Source organism: Prionailurus viverrinus, chromosome F2 (assembly GCF_022837055.1).
Source record: "Prionailurus viverrinus isolate Anna chromosome F2, UM_Priviv_1.0, whole genome shotgun sequence".
NCBI lineage: Eukaryota > Metazoa > Chordata > Mammalia > Carnivora > Felidae > Prionailurus > Prionailurus viverrinus.
This window is the reverse complement of record NC_062578.1, coordinates 40,077,578-40,095,378: the sequence shown is the minus strand read 5'-3', so window position 1 is coordinate 40,095,378 and position 17,801 is coordinate 40,077,578. Positions and strand designations below refer to the sequence as shown.

Below are 17,801 nucleotides of genomic sequence, written 5' to 3'. Positions count from 1 at the left end.
GATAAAAGCTAAAGCTCTTAAACTGGCCTATATGTCTCTACAAGAGATGGTTCCTTGTTACTGCTCTAATCTCATCTCTAATGACTCACTTGCTCAGCCATACTGGCTCCTTTGTTGGTTTTTTTTTTTTTAATTTTTTTTTTCAACGTTTATTTATTTTTGGGACAGAGAAAGACAGAGCATGAACGGGGGAGGGGCAGAGAGAGAGGGAGACACAGAATTGGAAACAGGCTCCAGGCTCTGAGCCATCAGCCCAGAGCCCGACGCGGGGCTCGAAGTCACGGACCGCGAGATCGTGACCTGGCTGAAGTCGGACGCTTAACCGACTGCGCCACCCAGGCGCCCCTCCTTTGTTGTTTTTTGAACATGCCAGGCATGTTCCCATCTCAGGGTTTATACTATTCTCTCTACTGAATTGCTCTTCCCTAGATATCTTCATAGCCAACTTATTCACTTTCCTTTGGGTCTTTATTAAAAGATCGTCTTCTAAATGAGATCTTACCTGGTCACCATCTAAATATCCCTGCTCTATATTTTCTACTTAGCATTTATCACTATCTAATGAACTATATATTTTATACTTATTTGTCTTGCTTATTGTCATTGTCCTTCACAAGAATATTAGTTCCTACGAGGGCAGGTATTTTTGTTTCCTCTGGGTTTGCTCTATCTGTAGCAACTAGAGTAGTCCTTTGTCCTCGATGAGTGAATTAATGAAAGAGCGGTTAATTCAGCAAACATTTTTTAAGCACTTACCATGAGCGAAGCACTATGCTAATTGGTGACAAAACAGAGATGAAATACACAGTTCCTGCCCTCAGAAGTACTCTTGGAAGGGATATAGATGGTTACAGCAGCCATCTCACTACAGTGTTGTGTTATGGTAAGAGTATGAATACGATACTGTCTGCATTTGGAGAAACAGCATTTGAATCAGACTGTGTTGGGCTCATGGAAGGCTTGCTGGAAAAGGAACCTTTTGTATCAGCCAGAATAGCCTGGGTTATGCTGTAGGAACAAACAAGCCCAATTCACAGTGTCTTAACTCAACAAATGTTTCTTTCTCACACAGACTACACATCCAAAACGTGTTGGTAGGAAAGCTCATGTACTTCCATGACCCAGATGCAGCAATGGGAAGAGAGTGGCTAATTATGCAGTGACACATTGGTCATAACAAATTTCAAAAGGGGGACTATGAAGTGCAATATTGTCTCTACCCAGAGGGAAAGGAGATTTGGAAGATATGTGAGTAGAATTAATGACTGCTATACCTTTCTACTGTTTTAAAGGAGTATAAGATGTCCAGGTAAAGAAGTATCTGAAAGCATCTTCAGACAAAGGAAGAGCATGGGCAAAGGCAGTAAGCTGTTATGTAGTGTGACAATTTCAAGGAACTGTATGCAATTCAAAGTGTTGGTGTTGGATTAAGACAGGTAAAGAGTTTGGAAGGAGAACAGGGGTCAGAATATACCAAACTATGGAATTAGAACTCCATCCTAAAGGACACCGGGAAGCACTGAATGATATAATATACTTCAGGGGATTTTCTTCATTAAACTTAATTTATGAAAGATTATGCTGGAAGCAGTGTGGGAGATAGTTTGAGGGAAGCAAGACCAGAGACAACGAGACCAGTAATGATACTAATGCAGTAATGCTGGTGAGATGCCTGATGAAGGCAATGATGGAAGAAATGGTAAAAGAGGGGAACAAAAGGTAAAAAGGCAGGAAAAGTATATACATGGGGGTGGACTCCAGGGCACCGGGGGAGCCTTGGTACAACACACTTCTTACACTGAGGCTATAGTAGAGGTAATGACCTGACAGTGTTTTTACCTTAGCACGTGTGTGTGGATTTACGTGTGTTTGGTGTGTGTATCAATGTGTATGTTGGTGTGTGAGTGAGCTAGAGCAAGCTTGCAAGTGAGTGATTCTTACCTAGTGGTCTGTATTTTCTTTGTGACTTGGGAAATAAGCTCATATGCGTAGAATAAAATGAAGGGGGATAGAAGACTTCAGGAGAGCCCTGCAGGTTGTAATGGCTACTGAGTCAGATGGGACATACCGTTGACTTGGGGGAGAGAAGTTCCTGGAAGTGTTATGCACTTATAACAAATTAGATTATATATTTTACTGTAAAAATTGCTTTGGGAATTTTCCAGTTTCTTTTTCTTTAAATTGTTTAGAGATCAGTAATAACTCAAAAATGTACACTTTAAAAGACATTTGTGTATGCTGCTTCCATTAAAGGGACTCATGAGATATAATCTAGCTCTAGCCCCCAAATTTTGGTTAACATGATAATACGGACCCAATCACTTCATAACAGAGGGAATAAAAATTTCTAAAACTAATGAGGTAGTTATCCAGTGCTTTTATGGGATCATTCTTTTATGCTAGATTTTCAAATAAAGTACTATAATGCGACAGTGAATTTTAAATTTTGAAAAGAAGTAGAGAAAGTATTAGAATATTTGTGATATTTTTTAAAGAAGTTTTCAGAAGATGTCATTTGGAATGTACTATAATTTAAAGGATATTCTAAAATCATGTTTCTTGTTTGCCATTGTGTATTAAACCCATGGTTAAAATATTTGGGATGTTACATTTATTATTGCAAATGAAAGTTTTAAGACCTTGATGGCAGAGCTAGTTTTATCTAATATCAAACTACTGCTCTAAGGAACATACTCAGCTGCTCAATGCATGTCTGGAGAAAAATGTAAACATTTAGTACAACTCCTGAGGAGAGAATAACAAAGAAGTGATGGAAAAGTTGACTTGAAAAGATTCTTTTCTTAGACTGAAGGGTAATTTAGAACTCTTGACAAAGACTAGAGATACAGTTATCAGTTTTAAAACTGAGGACTAGTATTTAAGCTTTTGTTTGTTTGTTTAGAATTCTTCCATTGTAGAAAGTATTTTTGAGTACTCATTATGTGCATATACCGTAAGCATGAAATTGGTACTCTCTTAATCCAGAATTTCCAATATTTTCTGACAAAAAGACAGCATATGTAATTTGGCATCTTAAAAGTTGTCCAAAGATACTTTTGTTGGAGCCACTTAGCTGATAATAGAAGATGGTTAGGAGACCAAGTAATGGCAGAAAGTGTACAGTTTCTATGTAATTAAATTAGTACAGACATAGTATATTCTTAGACCATTCTTGTACTCTGAGAACTTAACTATAAGGGAGCTCATTGACTTTTTAAATGAATGTGAGGTCATCAAGTTCGGGTTGTTTTTTGTTTATAAAAACCATTTGGACTGTGAGGTACCTCAACAGCAAGTAACTGATTAAACCAGCATGACATAATGATACTAATAACATTTCATGAACACTTACTATGTGAGAAGCACCATGTTAAGTACTTTATATATTTAGCTCTTTAATTTACTGCTTACAACAGCCATGTGGGATAGGTATTCTTACTGTGTCCACTTTAAAAATCGTAAATGAGTTTAGCTTGGTAAACAACTAAAAAATGATTGAACCAGAGGGAAATGAGTTAAAGTAGAGAAAAGTTAACACTCATATTCCTATAAGAGATAGAGAATGCATAGTAATATTTTAAAACTCAAAGCATTTTTATGTGTTTACAGTAACTAACAATAAAGTGTGGATGATTTAAGCTAATGTAATAGTGTTTTGAAAAATATTTACTCAAAAACATGTATTGAGTGCCTGCTGTGTACCGCATTCTTCTAATCGTTACAGGTTTTTAGTTATAAAAACAAATATCCCTGCTCTTGTGGTACTATGTTCTAGTGGAGGGAATTCAGAAAATAAACAGTAGGGTAGATTTAATATGAAAAAGTCTTTTTTAATATTTTTAAGTAGTTGATAGATCTAAGGTAAGATAACTTTTCTGTTGCAGTACTGATAACCTGATAGTTTATATCATTTTGTAGTGCCTACGTCAAATCATGGAAAGGATGAAATATTGATTATTTAAAATGATTGTTTATTTTAAATAATTAATTTGAGATTAAATGTTATTGACCATTACTTTGAAGACATATCTTTCCCTCCTCCCTCCTTGCACACTGAGGATGCATCATTCCAAGAAAGCAATTAAATGTCATTTGTCATTTGTAAAAGAACTTTGTTTTGCATAATTACAGACCTGGGTGGTCCATGGTTAAAATGGAATGAAAGTGAATTAAAAAAAAAAAGACTTAAGACATTTTTTCCTATGAAGGACACATTTAAGTGCAGTCTTAGCACCTTAAAATAACTGCAAATGCTCATGATTGAAGATTCAATTTTGCTCTTTTTGTTCAGCTATATCAGTGTGCCTTTATGTGTGTATGAGAAAAAGAGGAAGGCAGAGAATAAATATGAGAAGGAGAATGAATTATGCCAGGGCTCCCCAGGTGCCTTTGTTACAGTAGCTTTTCAGAATCCTTACCACTGTAATTCTAGGAATTGACTAAACACTTACATATATTGTTAAAATAGAGGATGCCATTTCTCTCGGTCTTGGGTTTCTTCTCCTTTCTCTCCAGCGATCTTAGTGTGGCTATACAGGATATTCCTTTATGTACGTACACGTCTCTAGTAGACCACTCTGAACCGCTCTATTCGGTAGGCCATCTTTCATTAATTCTTTCTTATGAATGCTTTAAGGAGTTAAATAATGGATACGGTTTATGGACTTCATTATTGAAGTAGTAATGATGTGGTACAGTAAAAAATTAAAATGTTCAATCACAAGGTCGTTAACAAAGAATGAAAAATAATTAAGGGCAAAAGAAGAAAAAAAAGGTTTTAAGATAAAATCCAAACTCGTTGAGAGAAGCATTGGAAAGATTTTGCAGAGGATAGAATCTGTATTAAAAGAAGAGTCCAGTTCTGTTAGTAACTAGATTTTTGTGCTGGAAGAGATAACATGAAAGTCTTTGGAACAGGCTGTAAAAAGGTTTTGGAAAAAGTAGAGGTAACAAAAGTAGCAAATGTAGTTTAAAAATGAACAGTAAGGAATGTAATGCATTAAGGAGAGATATGGCCTCATCAGAAATTGTGATTATAGCCAATAATATGAAAAAGTTTGGGAACATTTTTTTCTTTATTAATTGATTTAGGCATTTTATTCATAGTCTAAGAGTTGTTTATGTTCATGAAATCCTATCTTCTGATCTGAGCTAAACAGGGCAAGTTTGAAGGCAGGGGCTCAGAGCTGTCCATAGCCTTTTTACTACATTCATTTTTACATGCCTTATTTGAAAGAGAATGTCCTAGTTTATGATTTTCATATTTTTTCCCTTTTAGAAAGAGGCAGATGGTATGAAAACTGGACTCCCTTATTTAAAGGGAATGTTGATATTTATAACCAAGCTTATCTCCAGCAAGATTTGTTTTTTGCAGCTGTTCCAGGTTGGAAAAAAAATATTATATTAAAGCCCTGGCTTGTTTTTCTTTCCATATTTAGGGGGGGGGGAATCTTCAGAATGTGAAAAAGTGATGTTTGATTTTAAACATGAATGCAATGTAAACTGTGATTTTTTCCTTCTATATGTGAATTTTCTGTTTGTATGCTGTGATGATATTACTCTTTTTGTTTCACTGATCTATTTCCTAGATACATCACACTTGAAAAATAATTTACTCATCATTTTCATATCATCAAAGTATTCTAGGAAGTAGAGTAGGTTTTTATTAAGTTAGTCTATGTTATTGAACAAACCATTTTCTAATTTTCTGTTTTGCTATTTTAGTCATTTTCTTTCTGCCCAGGACATCTTTTTCATTAAGGTGTGTGTTTTTTTTAAATAGTTATGTTATTTGCCAGCAGATATATTTTTTTCTTTTGTATTTTCTAGTTTTTGCTTCCATTTTTAAATATAAATGCTGCTAGACATTTCCCTGGACGTATTTTAGGAAGTTTTTAAAACCAATTTAATAATTAATTTTATTTTATACTCTAAACTTAATACATGGAGCTATCTCTTTGGGCACATGATAACACTAAATGGATATCTATGCTTGTACACACATAAAATCTTTGCACATGTTTGTTCAGCATATGCACCCACACATACACAGTTTTTCAGAGTCTTTTTGTTGTAAATATATTGATTTATTGTGAATAAATGTGATTATTGATTTATGTAGAGATAACTTACACAACTTCCTTGTCAAATTAAAGCAAGACCCACTATTTATCTTCTTGAATATGAAATTTTTGAAAATCATGATTATGTCAGACATATATTTTTTCTTTTTAATAATTGAAACTAAAACTTTTATTTAAAAATTTTCATTGCCTCTATAGCATTTACAGTTAAACTATTTTAACATCATGAAGACCAACATATTGCTTAAATCTTTGAAATAAACCATTACTAGTAGCAACCAATTTATTTTCAGAGAGTTTCTGATTCCTGAGTAAGCCCTTTAAACTTCAGTCTTCAGTTCACAAAATCATCACTCTCCCTTTTTAATCGCATAGAACGTGAGTACCTGTAATTGATTTTATGAATTCAGTTTATTACACATCTTTTATTCTTCCTTTATTCTTTATACAGTTAAAAGTGTTAAGTGAAGGATATGGGAATTCTTTGTTGGTGCATCCTTTCTATCTTTTCATAAGGAATGCTTTTCATGCTAGTATGACAGTTCATTGCACACATGCCATTCTTTGCTTGCATGAGTGTTCCTAAGGTGGCCTTCGTAAAAATTTAAATACAACTCGCAAAATTAAGAAACAAATTGACATGAAACACAGTGAAAGCTGCTAGCATTCTATTGCTTGTGTTCTCACCTTGAACAAAGCAAGTGATTCCATAGAAAGTATGAAACTATACCAATAAACATCACATATGTCACTATCCCTGGTTTTCTTTGTATTGCTGCATGGTCCCAATGTATACCTATATGAATGAGCATTTAAGGACCATGTGACTGGGGTTGCCTATATTCATTTTCTACTTCTTTTTAACCAGAAGATCCAAAGTACATGTTTTCCAAATTATTTGAAAAGAATAAAGATGAAAAGATGTTTTTTCAATCAGTACCTTATATATCTGAATGACATGTGAGTTCGGATACAAAGAGCTGGGGCAGAAATAAAATAAACTCCTTTATTATAAGACATGGCTGAAGGAGAAGCTGTATTTAATCATATGATTATAGAAGTAATAATGTATAAAAGAAAATGAAATGAGATATATTTAGAAACTATATTAAAATAATTGCATTTTTTAATTCAGAAAACATTTATGTATTTCCTTTGCTTTGTGGCCTTTGGTTATGAACATCAGTGAATATTATTCTGTTTGTTCATGGGGCAAATAGCAAACTGCTGACAATAATCTGTCTCTTTTGGAAATATCCTTCTGGAGTACTTGATTCAGAGGTAAATGTTAACTTATCTGAAGAAGGATTTTATCAACACTGTTGAAAATTGGCCAGTGGGAAAGATACCACTTGTAGAGTACTAATGCCATAGTAGAATAACAACTGATTCTAATATAGAAACCATTAAAATATATGTTAATATTGCAACATTTTTACTTACTAATAAGAATATAGTTTAGGAGAGCATATAACAAAATTTACCATTCTTTTGTCTTTAAAAATAATTACTAGTAATAACCTGCATAGCTATGTTTAACTGATTAAATAATCTAGATATTAGATGACCTGTTTCCAGGTATGTATTAGTTTTAATTTTTTTTAATGTTTATTTTGAGAGACAGAGAGAGACAGAGAGAGAGGGAGAGAGCATGAGTGGGGGAGGGGCAGAGAGAGAGAGGGAGACACAGAATCTGAAGCAGGTTTCAGGCTCTGAGCTGTCAGCACAGAGCCAGACGCGGGGCTCGAACCCATGAACAGCAAGATCATGACGTGAGCTGAAGTCGGACACTTAACTGACTGAGCCATCCAGGTGCCCCTATATATTAATTAGTTTTATATTGCTGCATTAAAAATTACCATAAACTTCATGGCTTAAAGCAACAACCATTTATTAGGTCCCTATTTTGTAGATCAGAAGTCCAGTGCAGCCTTGACAGGGTTCTCTGCTCAGGGTATTGCAAACTTGAAACCAAATGCCAACCAGATGTTCAAGGCTTTGTGAAAGAATCCGCTTCTAAACTTATATAGGTTTTTGGCCGAATTTAGTTTCTTGTGGTTGTAGGACTGAAGTCCTCATTTCCTCCTTAGTTGACTGACCTCCTTCAGGCGACTCATATTTCTTGCCAGGTGGCTTCATCCAGCGGTGGAGAATTTCTCAGGCATCAAATCCCTTTTAATTTGAATCTCTTTGACTTCTTTGACTTTGACCTCTAAACCAAGATTTAAAGTGGTCATATTATTAGACGACTCCCACTTTGATAATATCCCTATTTTAAAGTCAACTGATACAGATATTAATTAAATCGGTGAAACCTCTTTTGTCATTTAATGTAACATAATCATAAGAGTTATATTTCATCATGCTCACAGATTCCACCCGTACACAGACTTTGATTTACTAAGTGCTCCAAGGTCACTTCATTATTTTTACAGCTAATATCAGGTCTTTCTTGCTGTATCCACTTAACATTTTTGTATTTACATTTGACATACCACTTCCTATGTCTCTGCCACTATTTTCATAGATGTTTCTTATCTGGGTTTAGAACAGGATAGACATAAAGAACTCACACACTGAGATTTATATTTTTAAAAAGCAGCTTATGAATTTCTAGGCAGAGTTACTCTGCGTCTCCATTGTACATTCAAAACTGTTTTGAGAAAACATGGAGTATCCCAGGTAATTGCAAAAAGCTGTAATATATTTAGGAATCGATGTGACAGAAATTTAGTAATGAATTTTCATATAGGCTCATCAGACAACAGAGTTTGAGGTACAGGTTAAACTTGGGTGCAATACTAGGGGGACGTGAGTAAGTGAAAAATGTTAAAAAAAAAAAAAAAAAGAAAAACAGTAGATAAGAAAGACAAATGCAAGGTGGTTACTTAAGCTGGCCACAGCCGCATAAGAAAACGTAGACTTTTGTTTATTCAAGTGGTTAATCTCCAGACATGCTATACAAAACCAATTACAGTTGACCCTCGAACAATGTAGATTTGAACTGTGCATTTCAAATATGTGGATTTCTTTCAATAAATACAGTATAGTATTTTCTCTAGCTTTATTGTAAAAATATAATATATAATGCATATAACATGCAAAATACGTGTTGACTGTGTTATTGGCGAGGCTTCCAGTCCACAGTGGACTATTAGTAGTTAAGTTTTGGAGGAATTAAAGGCTATCCATGGATTTTTGACTCTGTGATGGTTTGGCACACCTAACCCCCATGCTGCTCAAAGGTGAACTGTAGCTGAACTGAGGAAGAGAAAGCAATTTATCTGCCAGCCTCTTCCCATCTTTTGTTTCTCATTGGTCAAAGCTCACCTTTGACAGTATGCTACTGTCCTTGTACTTTTAAGATTGTTGTTGGGGAAACTCTCACACTGTGTGCTCTCAGGCTTCATTGTAATCTTGGAATTGGTGAGGAGCCAGGCTTCCTGTGGGTGTTGGAGTTGGTAGGTATTCCTGTGAATGTGGATGTGGTAGTGGAAGTTGTGCTTTCACCTTCACACCCAGAGGAAGCCAAAGTGAGCTGAAGGTAATGGTTGGTGTTGTCCACTGGGCAAGTGATTGAGGCTATCGTAGTCAGTGAATCTGGGCAAGTGCATAAATTGGGTCTAACAGAGGTAAATTTATAGTGATTGCGTCTGGCTAACTGCTTTAAAGATTCTTTATCATATGTAAATGCACCTAGGCCACAGTTTGAACTCATTAAATGTTTATGAAGTTTAATTTTTAAGTAATGTGATGGTCTTGGTTCTTAGAACCTCTTCAAAACTTAGGTTGTTTTATGGATGGGGAAATAATTCAAGCATAATTAACATGAGGAACAATAAATATCAGTCCTTTGCATACTTCTGTTTTATTGAGTTCTAGAGTTATACTGAGAAGCATTGATCTTGTGGATGTGTTGCTTTTCAAATATGAGTATTGAACCAGATTGGTATTCTTTACTAGTGTAGACAAAAGCTAACTGTCTAAATTTCACACAATTATAGAAGACTTCAGATTAATGCTTACATGGTCTTCTTAGAAAAAGATTTTGTTATTATTTATTTTGTTGTAATTGTTTGCAAGATCAGGGTAGGATAGAACTTAGGTAGGCTAGTTGAACTGTCCAAAGAACCCTAACCAGGATAACACAGACAGCAAAGCCCATCAAAATTAAATTGCTGAAAACAGTGATAAAAGAAATCTAAAATAGTCAAAGCAGGGGATGCATATGAAGTAAAGAAAAAAAATAAATTTGAAGAGTGTTCTTCAATATTGTTCCAACCAGAAGACTAAGGAGTGGCATCTGTTAAGTATTGAAAGAAAATAGAATTCTATACCCAGCAAAAATATTCTTCAAGCATGAAGGACAAAACAAATACTTCTTTATCAAAAAACAAAATAAAACAAAACAGCTGAGACAATTCATTGCCACAAATTTGCACTACAAGAAATGTTAAAGTAAGTTCTTCAGGAAAAAGGAAAATGAAATAATCAATTTATACAATGAATAAAGAGAACTAGAAATAGTAAATATGTCAGTAAATATGAAAAACATTTTTCTCATTTTTAAAAATTTTAAAAATATACTTGATTGCTTAAAGCCAGTATATTGGCTCTGACTTATGTATTATACGTGTAGATGTAATGCATGACAATAATAGCCCAAAGGACTGGGGAAGGGGAATGGAAGCTTACTGTTGTATGCAATATGTAATGTAGTAGAAGATTATTTGAAGCTAGACAGTGATAAGCAATTTATATACATAAAAAATGCAAGAGTGACCACCAGAACTGCAAAACAAAGAAGAATAACTACAGATTAAAAGTGAAGATACAGTAGAATACTAAAATATGTTCAATTAATCCCAAAGAAGCAGGTAAAGAAGAGCAAGGAAAAGAACAGATGGGACAAATAGAAAATAAATTACATAATAGTGGATATAAACACAAACACAATTCCATTAAACAAAATGATCTTAACACTCCACTTAAAACAAATGTTTTCAGGCTGGGTGAAAAAACAAGACCCAACTATATGCTGTTAACAGATCCAATTAAATATCTCTGTGCAAGAGATCTCAGGTGTATCCGTCTTCCTTGTTTCCACCAGATAACCAAAGAATTTGATGTTTTGATGTTTATTATTAAGAAACATGAAATATATATATATATATATATATATATATATATATATACACACACATATATATAACATTTTTATTATGTATAGGTATTTCCTCTAAATGGTATCAGCTATTTATTTGTATATTTTAAAATGTTACATAAATGTGTTAACACGTGTATCATTGCCCACATATTTTAACTGTATTATATTTCATTGATGAATAAATTGTGGTATATTTACAGGGCTTTGGATTCTTTAAAAAAATTTTTTTTGCTGTTATTAAAAATGTTGCAATGAGTAAGTCTTGTTAGTTTTTTCGTGCACATATAGCATTGTTTCTCTGATTCATATAACTAAGCAGTGGAATTGATGGTTCTGGCATATACATATCTTAAATTTTACTAGATCCTGCCATTGCACTCAGCAAAATACTCATTAATTACTGCTCTTATTTAATTGTAATAATCTGTTCTCTTAAAAAAAGTTCCATGAGTGGTCTTGCATATGTTTTAGAGGTATTCATAGTATTTATAGATATTTAAAAATGTTTATTGCTATAATAATTATGATTTTTGTATATGGACTTTATAAATTGTAACTTTGCTGAGCTCTTACAAAGAATCTTGTACAGATTCTAATAATTTGCATATAGTTTTTCTCTGCCCTTCCCCAGTCGTATTATTTGTGAATAATAACTTTTTTTTTTTCCTCTCCAGTTCCCATGTCCTGACTCCCCTTATATCATTATATCATCTGGATTTCTGAGTATAGTGATTATCTTTGTCTTGTACATGATTTTCACTATTAAGGGCAATCTTTTATTTACCTGTTTGCTACCCATCAACAGAGTGAGAAAGTTCTTTTCTGTTGATATTTCCTTCTTTCCTCTCTTTCTCCTTTCTTTTCTCCCTCCCTGCTTTCTTTTCTTCTTTCTCTCACTCTTTAAGAATCAATGAGTAATGAATATGTTTTTTTTTTTTCCTGTATCTGTTGAGGACTTCCAATTTATTTCACCTTAAATCAGTTAACATGGAGAATATTATTAATGCATTATCTAATATTAAACTATCTTTCCATTTTTGTTATTAGCCAAGCTTTATCGTGGTAAATTTTATTATGATTATGCATACTGGATTTGGTTTCTAATATTACATTTGGGATTTTTATCTCTCTCTTTTTAAGTGAGTTTGGCCTATGATTTCTCATTCTCATAATGTCCTTGCCTTCTTGTCATTATAAGGGTTTATTAGCTTCATTAAATGAGTTGAGAAGTGTTGTACCTTTTTGTTTTTCAAAATAGCTTATCACTTTATGTATCTGATGTAGCTTATTTATATGGATTATCTGTCTCTTGGATGGGTGATAGAACTTACCTGTAAAACTATCCAGTCTTGTTTGTTTTGTTTTTATTTTTAAGGATAGATTTTAATTACTAATTGACTCCGTTAAATGACTTTTGTGCTGTTCAATTTTATGCCTCTTGAACCGGTGTTAGAAAAACTGTTTTCTAAGAAATGTTTTATCTTAATTTTTAAATTTATTGACAAGAAGTTTTTTTACAGAATCCTCTTGTTATGTAATAGTAAGAGCTGCTGAATGTGTAGTCGGGTTCCCTTATACATTTCTTATACTTTTGTATCTTTTCTCTTGTTCTGTAAGGACAAGAGTTTGCTACTGACAAGAGTTTGCTACATGTTGTTATTTTTCAAAAGATCAGCTTTTGTCTATGTTGATCATTTCATCTCTTTTTTGTCTTTGTTTCCTATTTCATTGTTTATTGCTGTTAGTTTATCATCCCTTGTAATTGAAGGACTTTACTCCTTTTTGTTCTAGTGTTTTCTTTTTAGTTTTTTTTTCAGTCTTTTGTCTATTTTAATTTCTTCTAAGTTTTATGGTAGTTGCATTTTTTGTAACTATTCATTGATGTATAATACATAAAGCAATATGCACATAACACAAGAATTTTGGATGTTCAGTTCTCACAAAATGAATGCTCATGTACACAGAAACCTGATAATTTCTAGGTTGAAGTGTTTCAATCTCGGTAATTCATAACCGTGATAGAATGTAAAGTCTTTTATTGCTTTTTAACTATTTCAAATCTGTATTTTCTATATTTTCACTTCATAGCTTTTCTCTAATTATTTCTTTGTGTGTGTGTGTGTGAAACAATGTGAAACATTTAAAAATGTCAGCTATCAAGCAATACTTTGACATACATCTTCTTAAGTGAAATGCCTTATAAAGACATTATACATTTGGTAGAATAGGAATTAGGGAATAGGTGATGGGAAATAGAATCTGGTACAAAATAGAATTTATGGTTTTCTCATTTGTGTTTTGGTTCATAGCTGGGATATTTTTTCCTTTATCAATCCATAATTAGAGACACATAAAAAATATACTTTTGTATTTTTGTACTTTTCTCTATTTTTATTTATTTATTTGTTTCTACATAATACAATTATGCTAGTAAATAACTCAGCGCTTCTCCCTATTAACATTTTTCCACATTGTTTTCTCAATTTTTAAACTCAATACTTTTTATAATATTTCTTGGGTAGTATAGTTTGGTGGTTTTAAAAATGAGTAATTTGCATCATTATAAATATAAGTTTTAATAACACAATATGTTTGAAAACTACCAATCTGAGAAATCCTTATATTAGTAAAATGGTAATGATATAATCACATGGGACTTCAATATAATGAATGCATTTAATGCAACTTCTATGAAATTGGATGTATAGTAGTTATTTTTATACTTTTGACACTTATTTACTAATAAAGCTATTTTTAGATAAGTCATACAGAATTATGAAGCTATTAGAAACAGAATAACCATAAAGAGCATTCTGATGGTTGCCTTGAGATGTTTATTTCCCCTTATATATTCAAATTAAGTTTACCTCAGTGAACATATCTTTCCTTGGTTCTAAAAGATCTCTTTAAAAAGTGTATGTAATATTATTACTGGGCCTCTTTAATTTGTTTGTTTCTGGCATTTGTTCCTACGCATGAAAATAATTATAACCTGATACATATGATCAAGTAAACTACCTTTTTAAATTTCAAGGAAATGTAGGAACCACATTAAGAAGGGAGACAGCATGGCTTTGTCAAAATCATTCATCATTCAATCTTTTATTGAAAAGACTTGGCTCAATTAAAGTTTTATATGTTCTGGTCTGGTATATTAACATTGAGTGTTTCTTGGAAACTATCCATGTACCAAACTAGAATTTTATTTTTCAGTTCACTTTTCCTAAAGTGGTTAGCCAGAGAGAGAGAGAGAGAGAGAGAGAGAGAGAGAGAGAAATAAGGACAAATTGAGGTTATTTTGGAAGTTTTAAAAACCTTTTTATTACTGAAATATATTTGACATACAATGTTATATTCGTTTTACTTGTACAATATAGTGATTTGGCAATTCTGTACAACATGTAGTACTCACCATAAACTGGTGCTATTTGTCACCATATATTGTTACTATAATGCTACTGACTATATTCCCTATGCTGTACTTTTTCTCCCCATGAGTTAATTATTTTATAATTAGAAGTTTGTATCTCTTATTTTGCCCATGCCCCCCACTCCCTTTTTGTTTGCAAGCAACAGTTTGTTCTCTGTATCTGTTTTTTTTTTTTCTGGTTTTTGGTTCATTTGTTTTGTTTTTTTAGATTCCACCTATAAGTTAAATCATATGTTTTGCTCTACCTAGATGGACTTAAGTGACTTGTCACATGATGTTTTTGTTGAATTTGAAAACCTGATTACTTGAAATATATAATACACACTAAAGTGACTAATAATTAGCATAAGTGATCATTGCCATAATGGTAATTGACACAAAACTAAAAGGCAACCTATTCAATGGGAGAAGATATTTGCAAATGACATTACCTCATAAAGAGTTAGTATCAAAGTACATAAAGAACTGATACCAATCATCACCCCCAAAACACATCAGCCAATGAAAATGTGGGCAGAAGACATGAATAGGTATTTCTACAAAGAAGATATCCAGATGGCCAACAGACACATGAAAAGATGCTCAAATCCCTCATCATCAGGGAAATGCAGATCAAAACTACAATGAGATATCATTTTATAACTGCCAGAATGACTAAAATAAAAAACATAGAGAAAGTGTTGGCAAGGATGTGGAGAAATAGGAACCTTCTTGCGCTGTTGGTGAGACTGCAAACTGATATAGCCACTCTGGAAAACAGTGTAAAGGTTTCTCAAAAAGTTAAAAATAGAACTTATCCTATGATCCAGTAATCACACTACTACTGGGTATTTACCCCAAAAATACAAAAACAATAATTCAAAAGGAGACATGCACCCCTATTTTATTGTAGCATTATTTATAATAGCCAAATTATGGAACAACCCAAGTGTCTATCAACTGATGAATGGATAAAGAACATGTAGTATGTATACACATATACATATATACATGTGCATACTATGCAATATTATTCAGCCATAAAAAAGAATGAAATCTTGCATTTTCAACAACATGGATGGAACTACATAGTATAGTGGTAAGTGAAATAAGTCAGTCAGAGAAAGAAACAACCTATGTTTTCACTCATATGTGGAATTTAAGAAATAAAACAAGTGAGCAAAGGAAAAAAAAAAAGAGAACCCAAGAATCAGACTCTTAATTATAGAGAACAAACGGATGGTTATCACAGGGGAGGTAGATGAGGGCATGGGTGAAATAGGTGATGGGGATTAAAGAGTACACTTATAATGATAAGCACTGAGTAATGTATAGAATTGTTGATTCACTGTGTTGTATACCTAAACTGATATAACACTGTATGTTAATTGTACTGGAATTAAAATAAAAAGTTTAGTAAACAAAAAAACATGAAAATCCAAAATTTTCAAATCTTAGATTAAATGATGAATCACTATATATATACATGTAATTGCATAATATAGATCTTGAATGTTGGCAATTCGATATATGCGATCTATTTCTTTTTTATGTATGAGTACTTATGTATACATAGCATGTAGCTTTTGAAAACATTGAAAACATTTGGTTTTAGTTGTCTGTTTAGAATTCCATTTACCCCTTATCTTCAAAGTACTTTGATTTTATTCCACCAGTTTCTCCTCCTGTATGCAGACATATACTTACGATAAGTAGACCCCATGGCTGCCTTTAGGGATAGGTCTAGTTTTAAGAGCAGTCTCATTTTTCATGCCACAGAGTGGAAGCACATGTCTGTAAGGCACAAAATAATTTGATCGGCATCTGTGGGTTATTTAATCGATATTAGTGTTACCCTCAATTGGTCTACATCAGCACAGGTTAGTTACTTGGTAGATTTAGTTCAAACGGGCTTTTGTCCATTGTTTCTTAGATGATCTACAAGTTAAAAAATCTTAGGCATTAACTTTTTATTACTGAATATTATACGAAAAATTAAATATGACAAATTTCATGGATGATAATGCTGAGAGGTTTGTCAGTATTGGAGGAGAAAGTTACAAATATAAATGTGGAAAGGGCGAAACTATAGTGAATTGTGTGGCACTTGATTAGAAATTGGAAGCACTGACTTCATGCCAATACATATGTTCCCTAGCTCCGTGCACCAACAAGCTTGGAAACAGCATCACCCCCTTAGCAGTGAACATATCCTGTCCCCTGATCTTGATTTCTAAGAACTATTCCTCACTGAAAGGTAACTGAGCTCATGGCAGAAATGGCAGATTCCAGGGCAGGATCAGGGAAAGTATAAGATGAACCTTGAATATTTTATTGTGCCAGAAAATAGCAAGTGTTTAAAAAATGATGGCAATATGTCAAAAAGACATAAGTCACTTAAAGGATCTTCCACTGGCCAAATCCAGGACAATTTGAGCATCAAAATAAACATATGATAGAAATGAATTTTAACCAATTGAATAAAACAGTAATACGAGTCTATACTGCTATAAACACAAAAATGAATAAATAAATGAGAAAAAAAACACTTTTTTATACCATAGAATACCAAAGTATAAGGAATGATGAAATTAGAAAATTATCATTTGACAACTGTGTAAGTAATTCAGCACAAAACATCAATAAATGCTAAACTAGTAGTTGAAAATTTGAGGAAGAACAGGATATTTATACAGTTCAAAGTATCCCCCTAACCAAACACTATTTACAAAGAGGAAAAAACTAAATTCACATTGGAGAAGTCAGTGGATTATTGCCTTAATCAAGTGATGAAAGTTAACACCACCAGTTGAGGAAAACATATAATGAGAGGAAAACAGTATCACTTCTGTGATATTCTTGTGAGTTTTGCCAGAAAATAAATGGGGACAGGACCTGGGTAAAACAAGGCAGTCATTGGGAGAAAAGAGAAGTTCAGATTGGTCATGTCCAGTTAGAATGATGCTGTATGTGTGATTGAAGAATCCAGAGCTAAGGAAATAGGTCCCTGATCCATATATTCACAGGATTGAGGTACCCAAGGAGAGCACGTGAGACAGACTGGGGAAGGGTGCATATGAAGATGGTCAAGAAGAAATCAAGAGAGGAAAGGGAGAATTGGACAGCACTAGCTTGGAAACCA

The 17,801-nt window shown here is 33.2% G+C and overlaps 1 protein-coding gene across 6 annotated transcripts in view; it reads left to right on the top strand.

Moving 5' to 3' along the window:
* The window catches only part of TRIQK (triple QxxK/R motif containing), an 85,434-nt gene that overhangs the window by 12,696 nt on the left and 54,937 nt on the right, over positions 1 to 17,801 (top strand). For 4 of the 6 annotated variants that reach the window (XM_047842045.1, XM_047842047.1, XM_047842044.1 and 1 more), the window contains one exon: positions 1,073 to 1,248. The exons of the other annotated variants lie outside the window; for them this stretch is intronic. In XM_047842045.1, coding sequence (XP_047698001.1) covers positions 1,198 to 1,248 — 51 coding nt within the window. In that variant the 5' untranslated portion in view covers positions 1,073 to 1,197. The remainder of the gene's footprint in view (positions 1 to 1,072; positions 1,249 to 17,801) is intronic. 6 annotated transcript variants of the gene reach the window in all.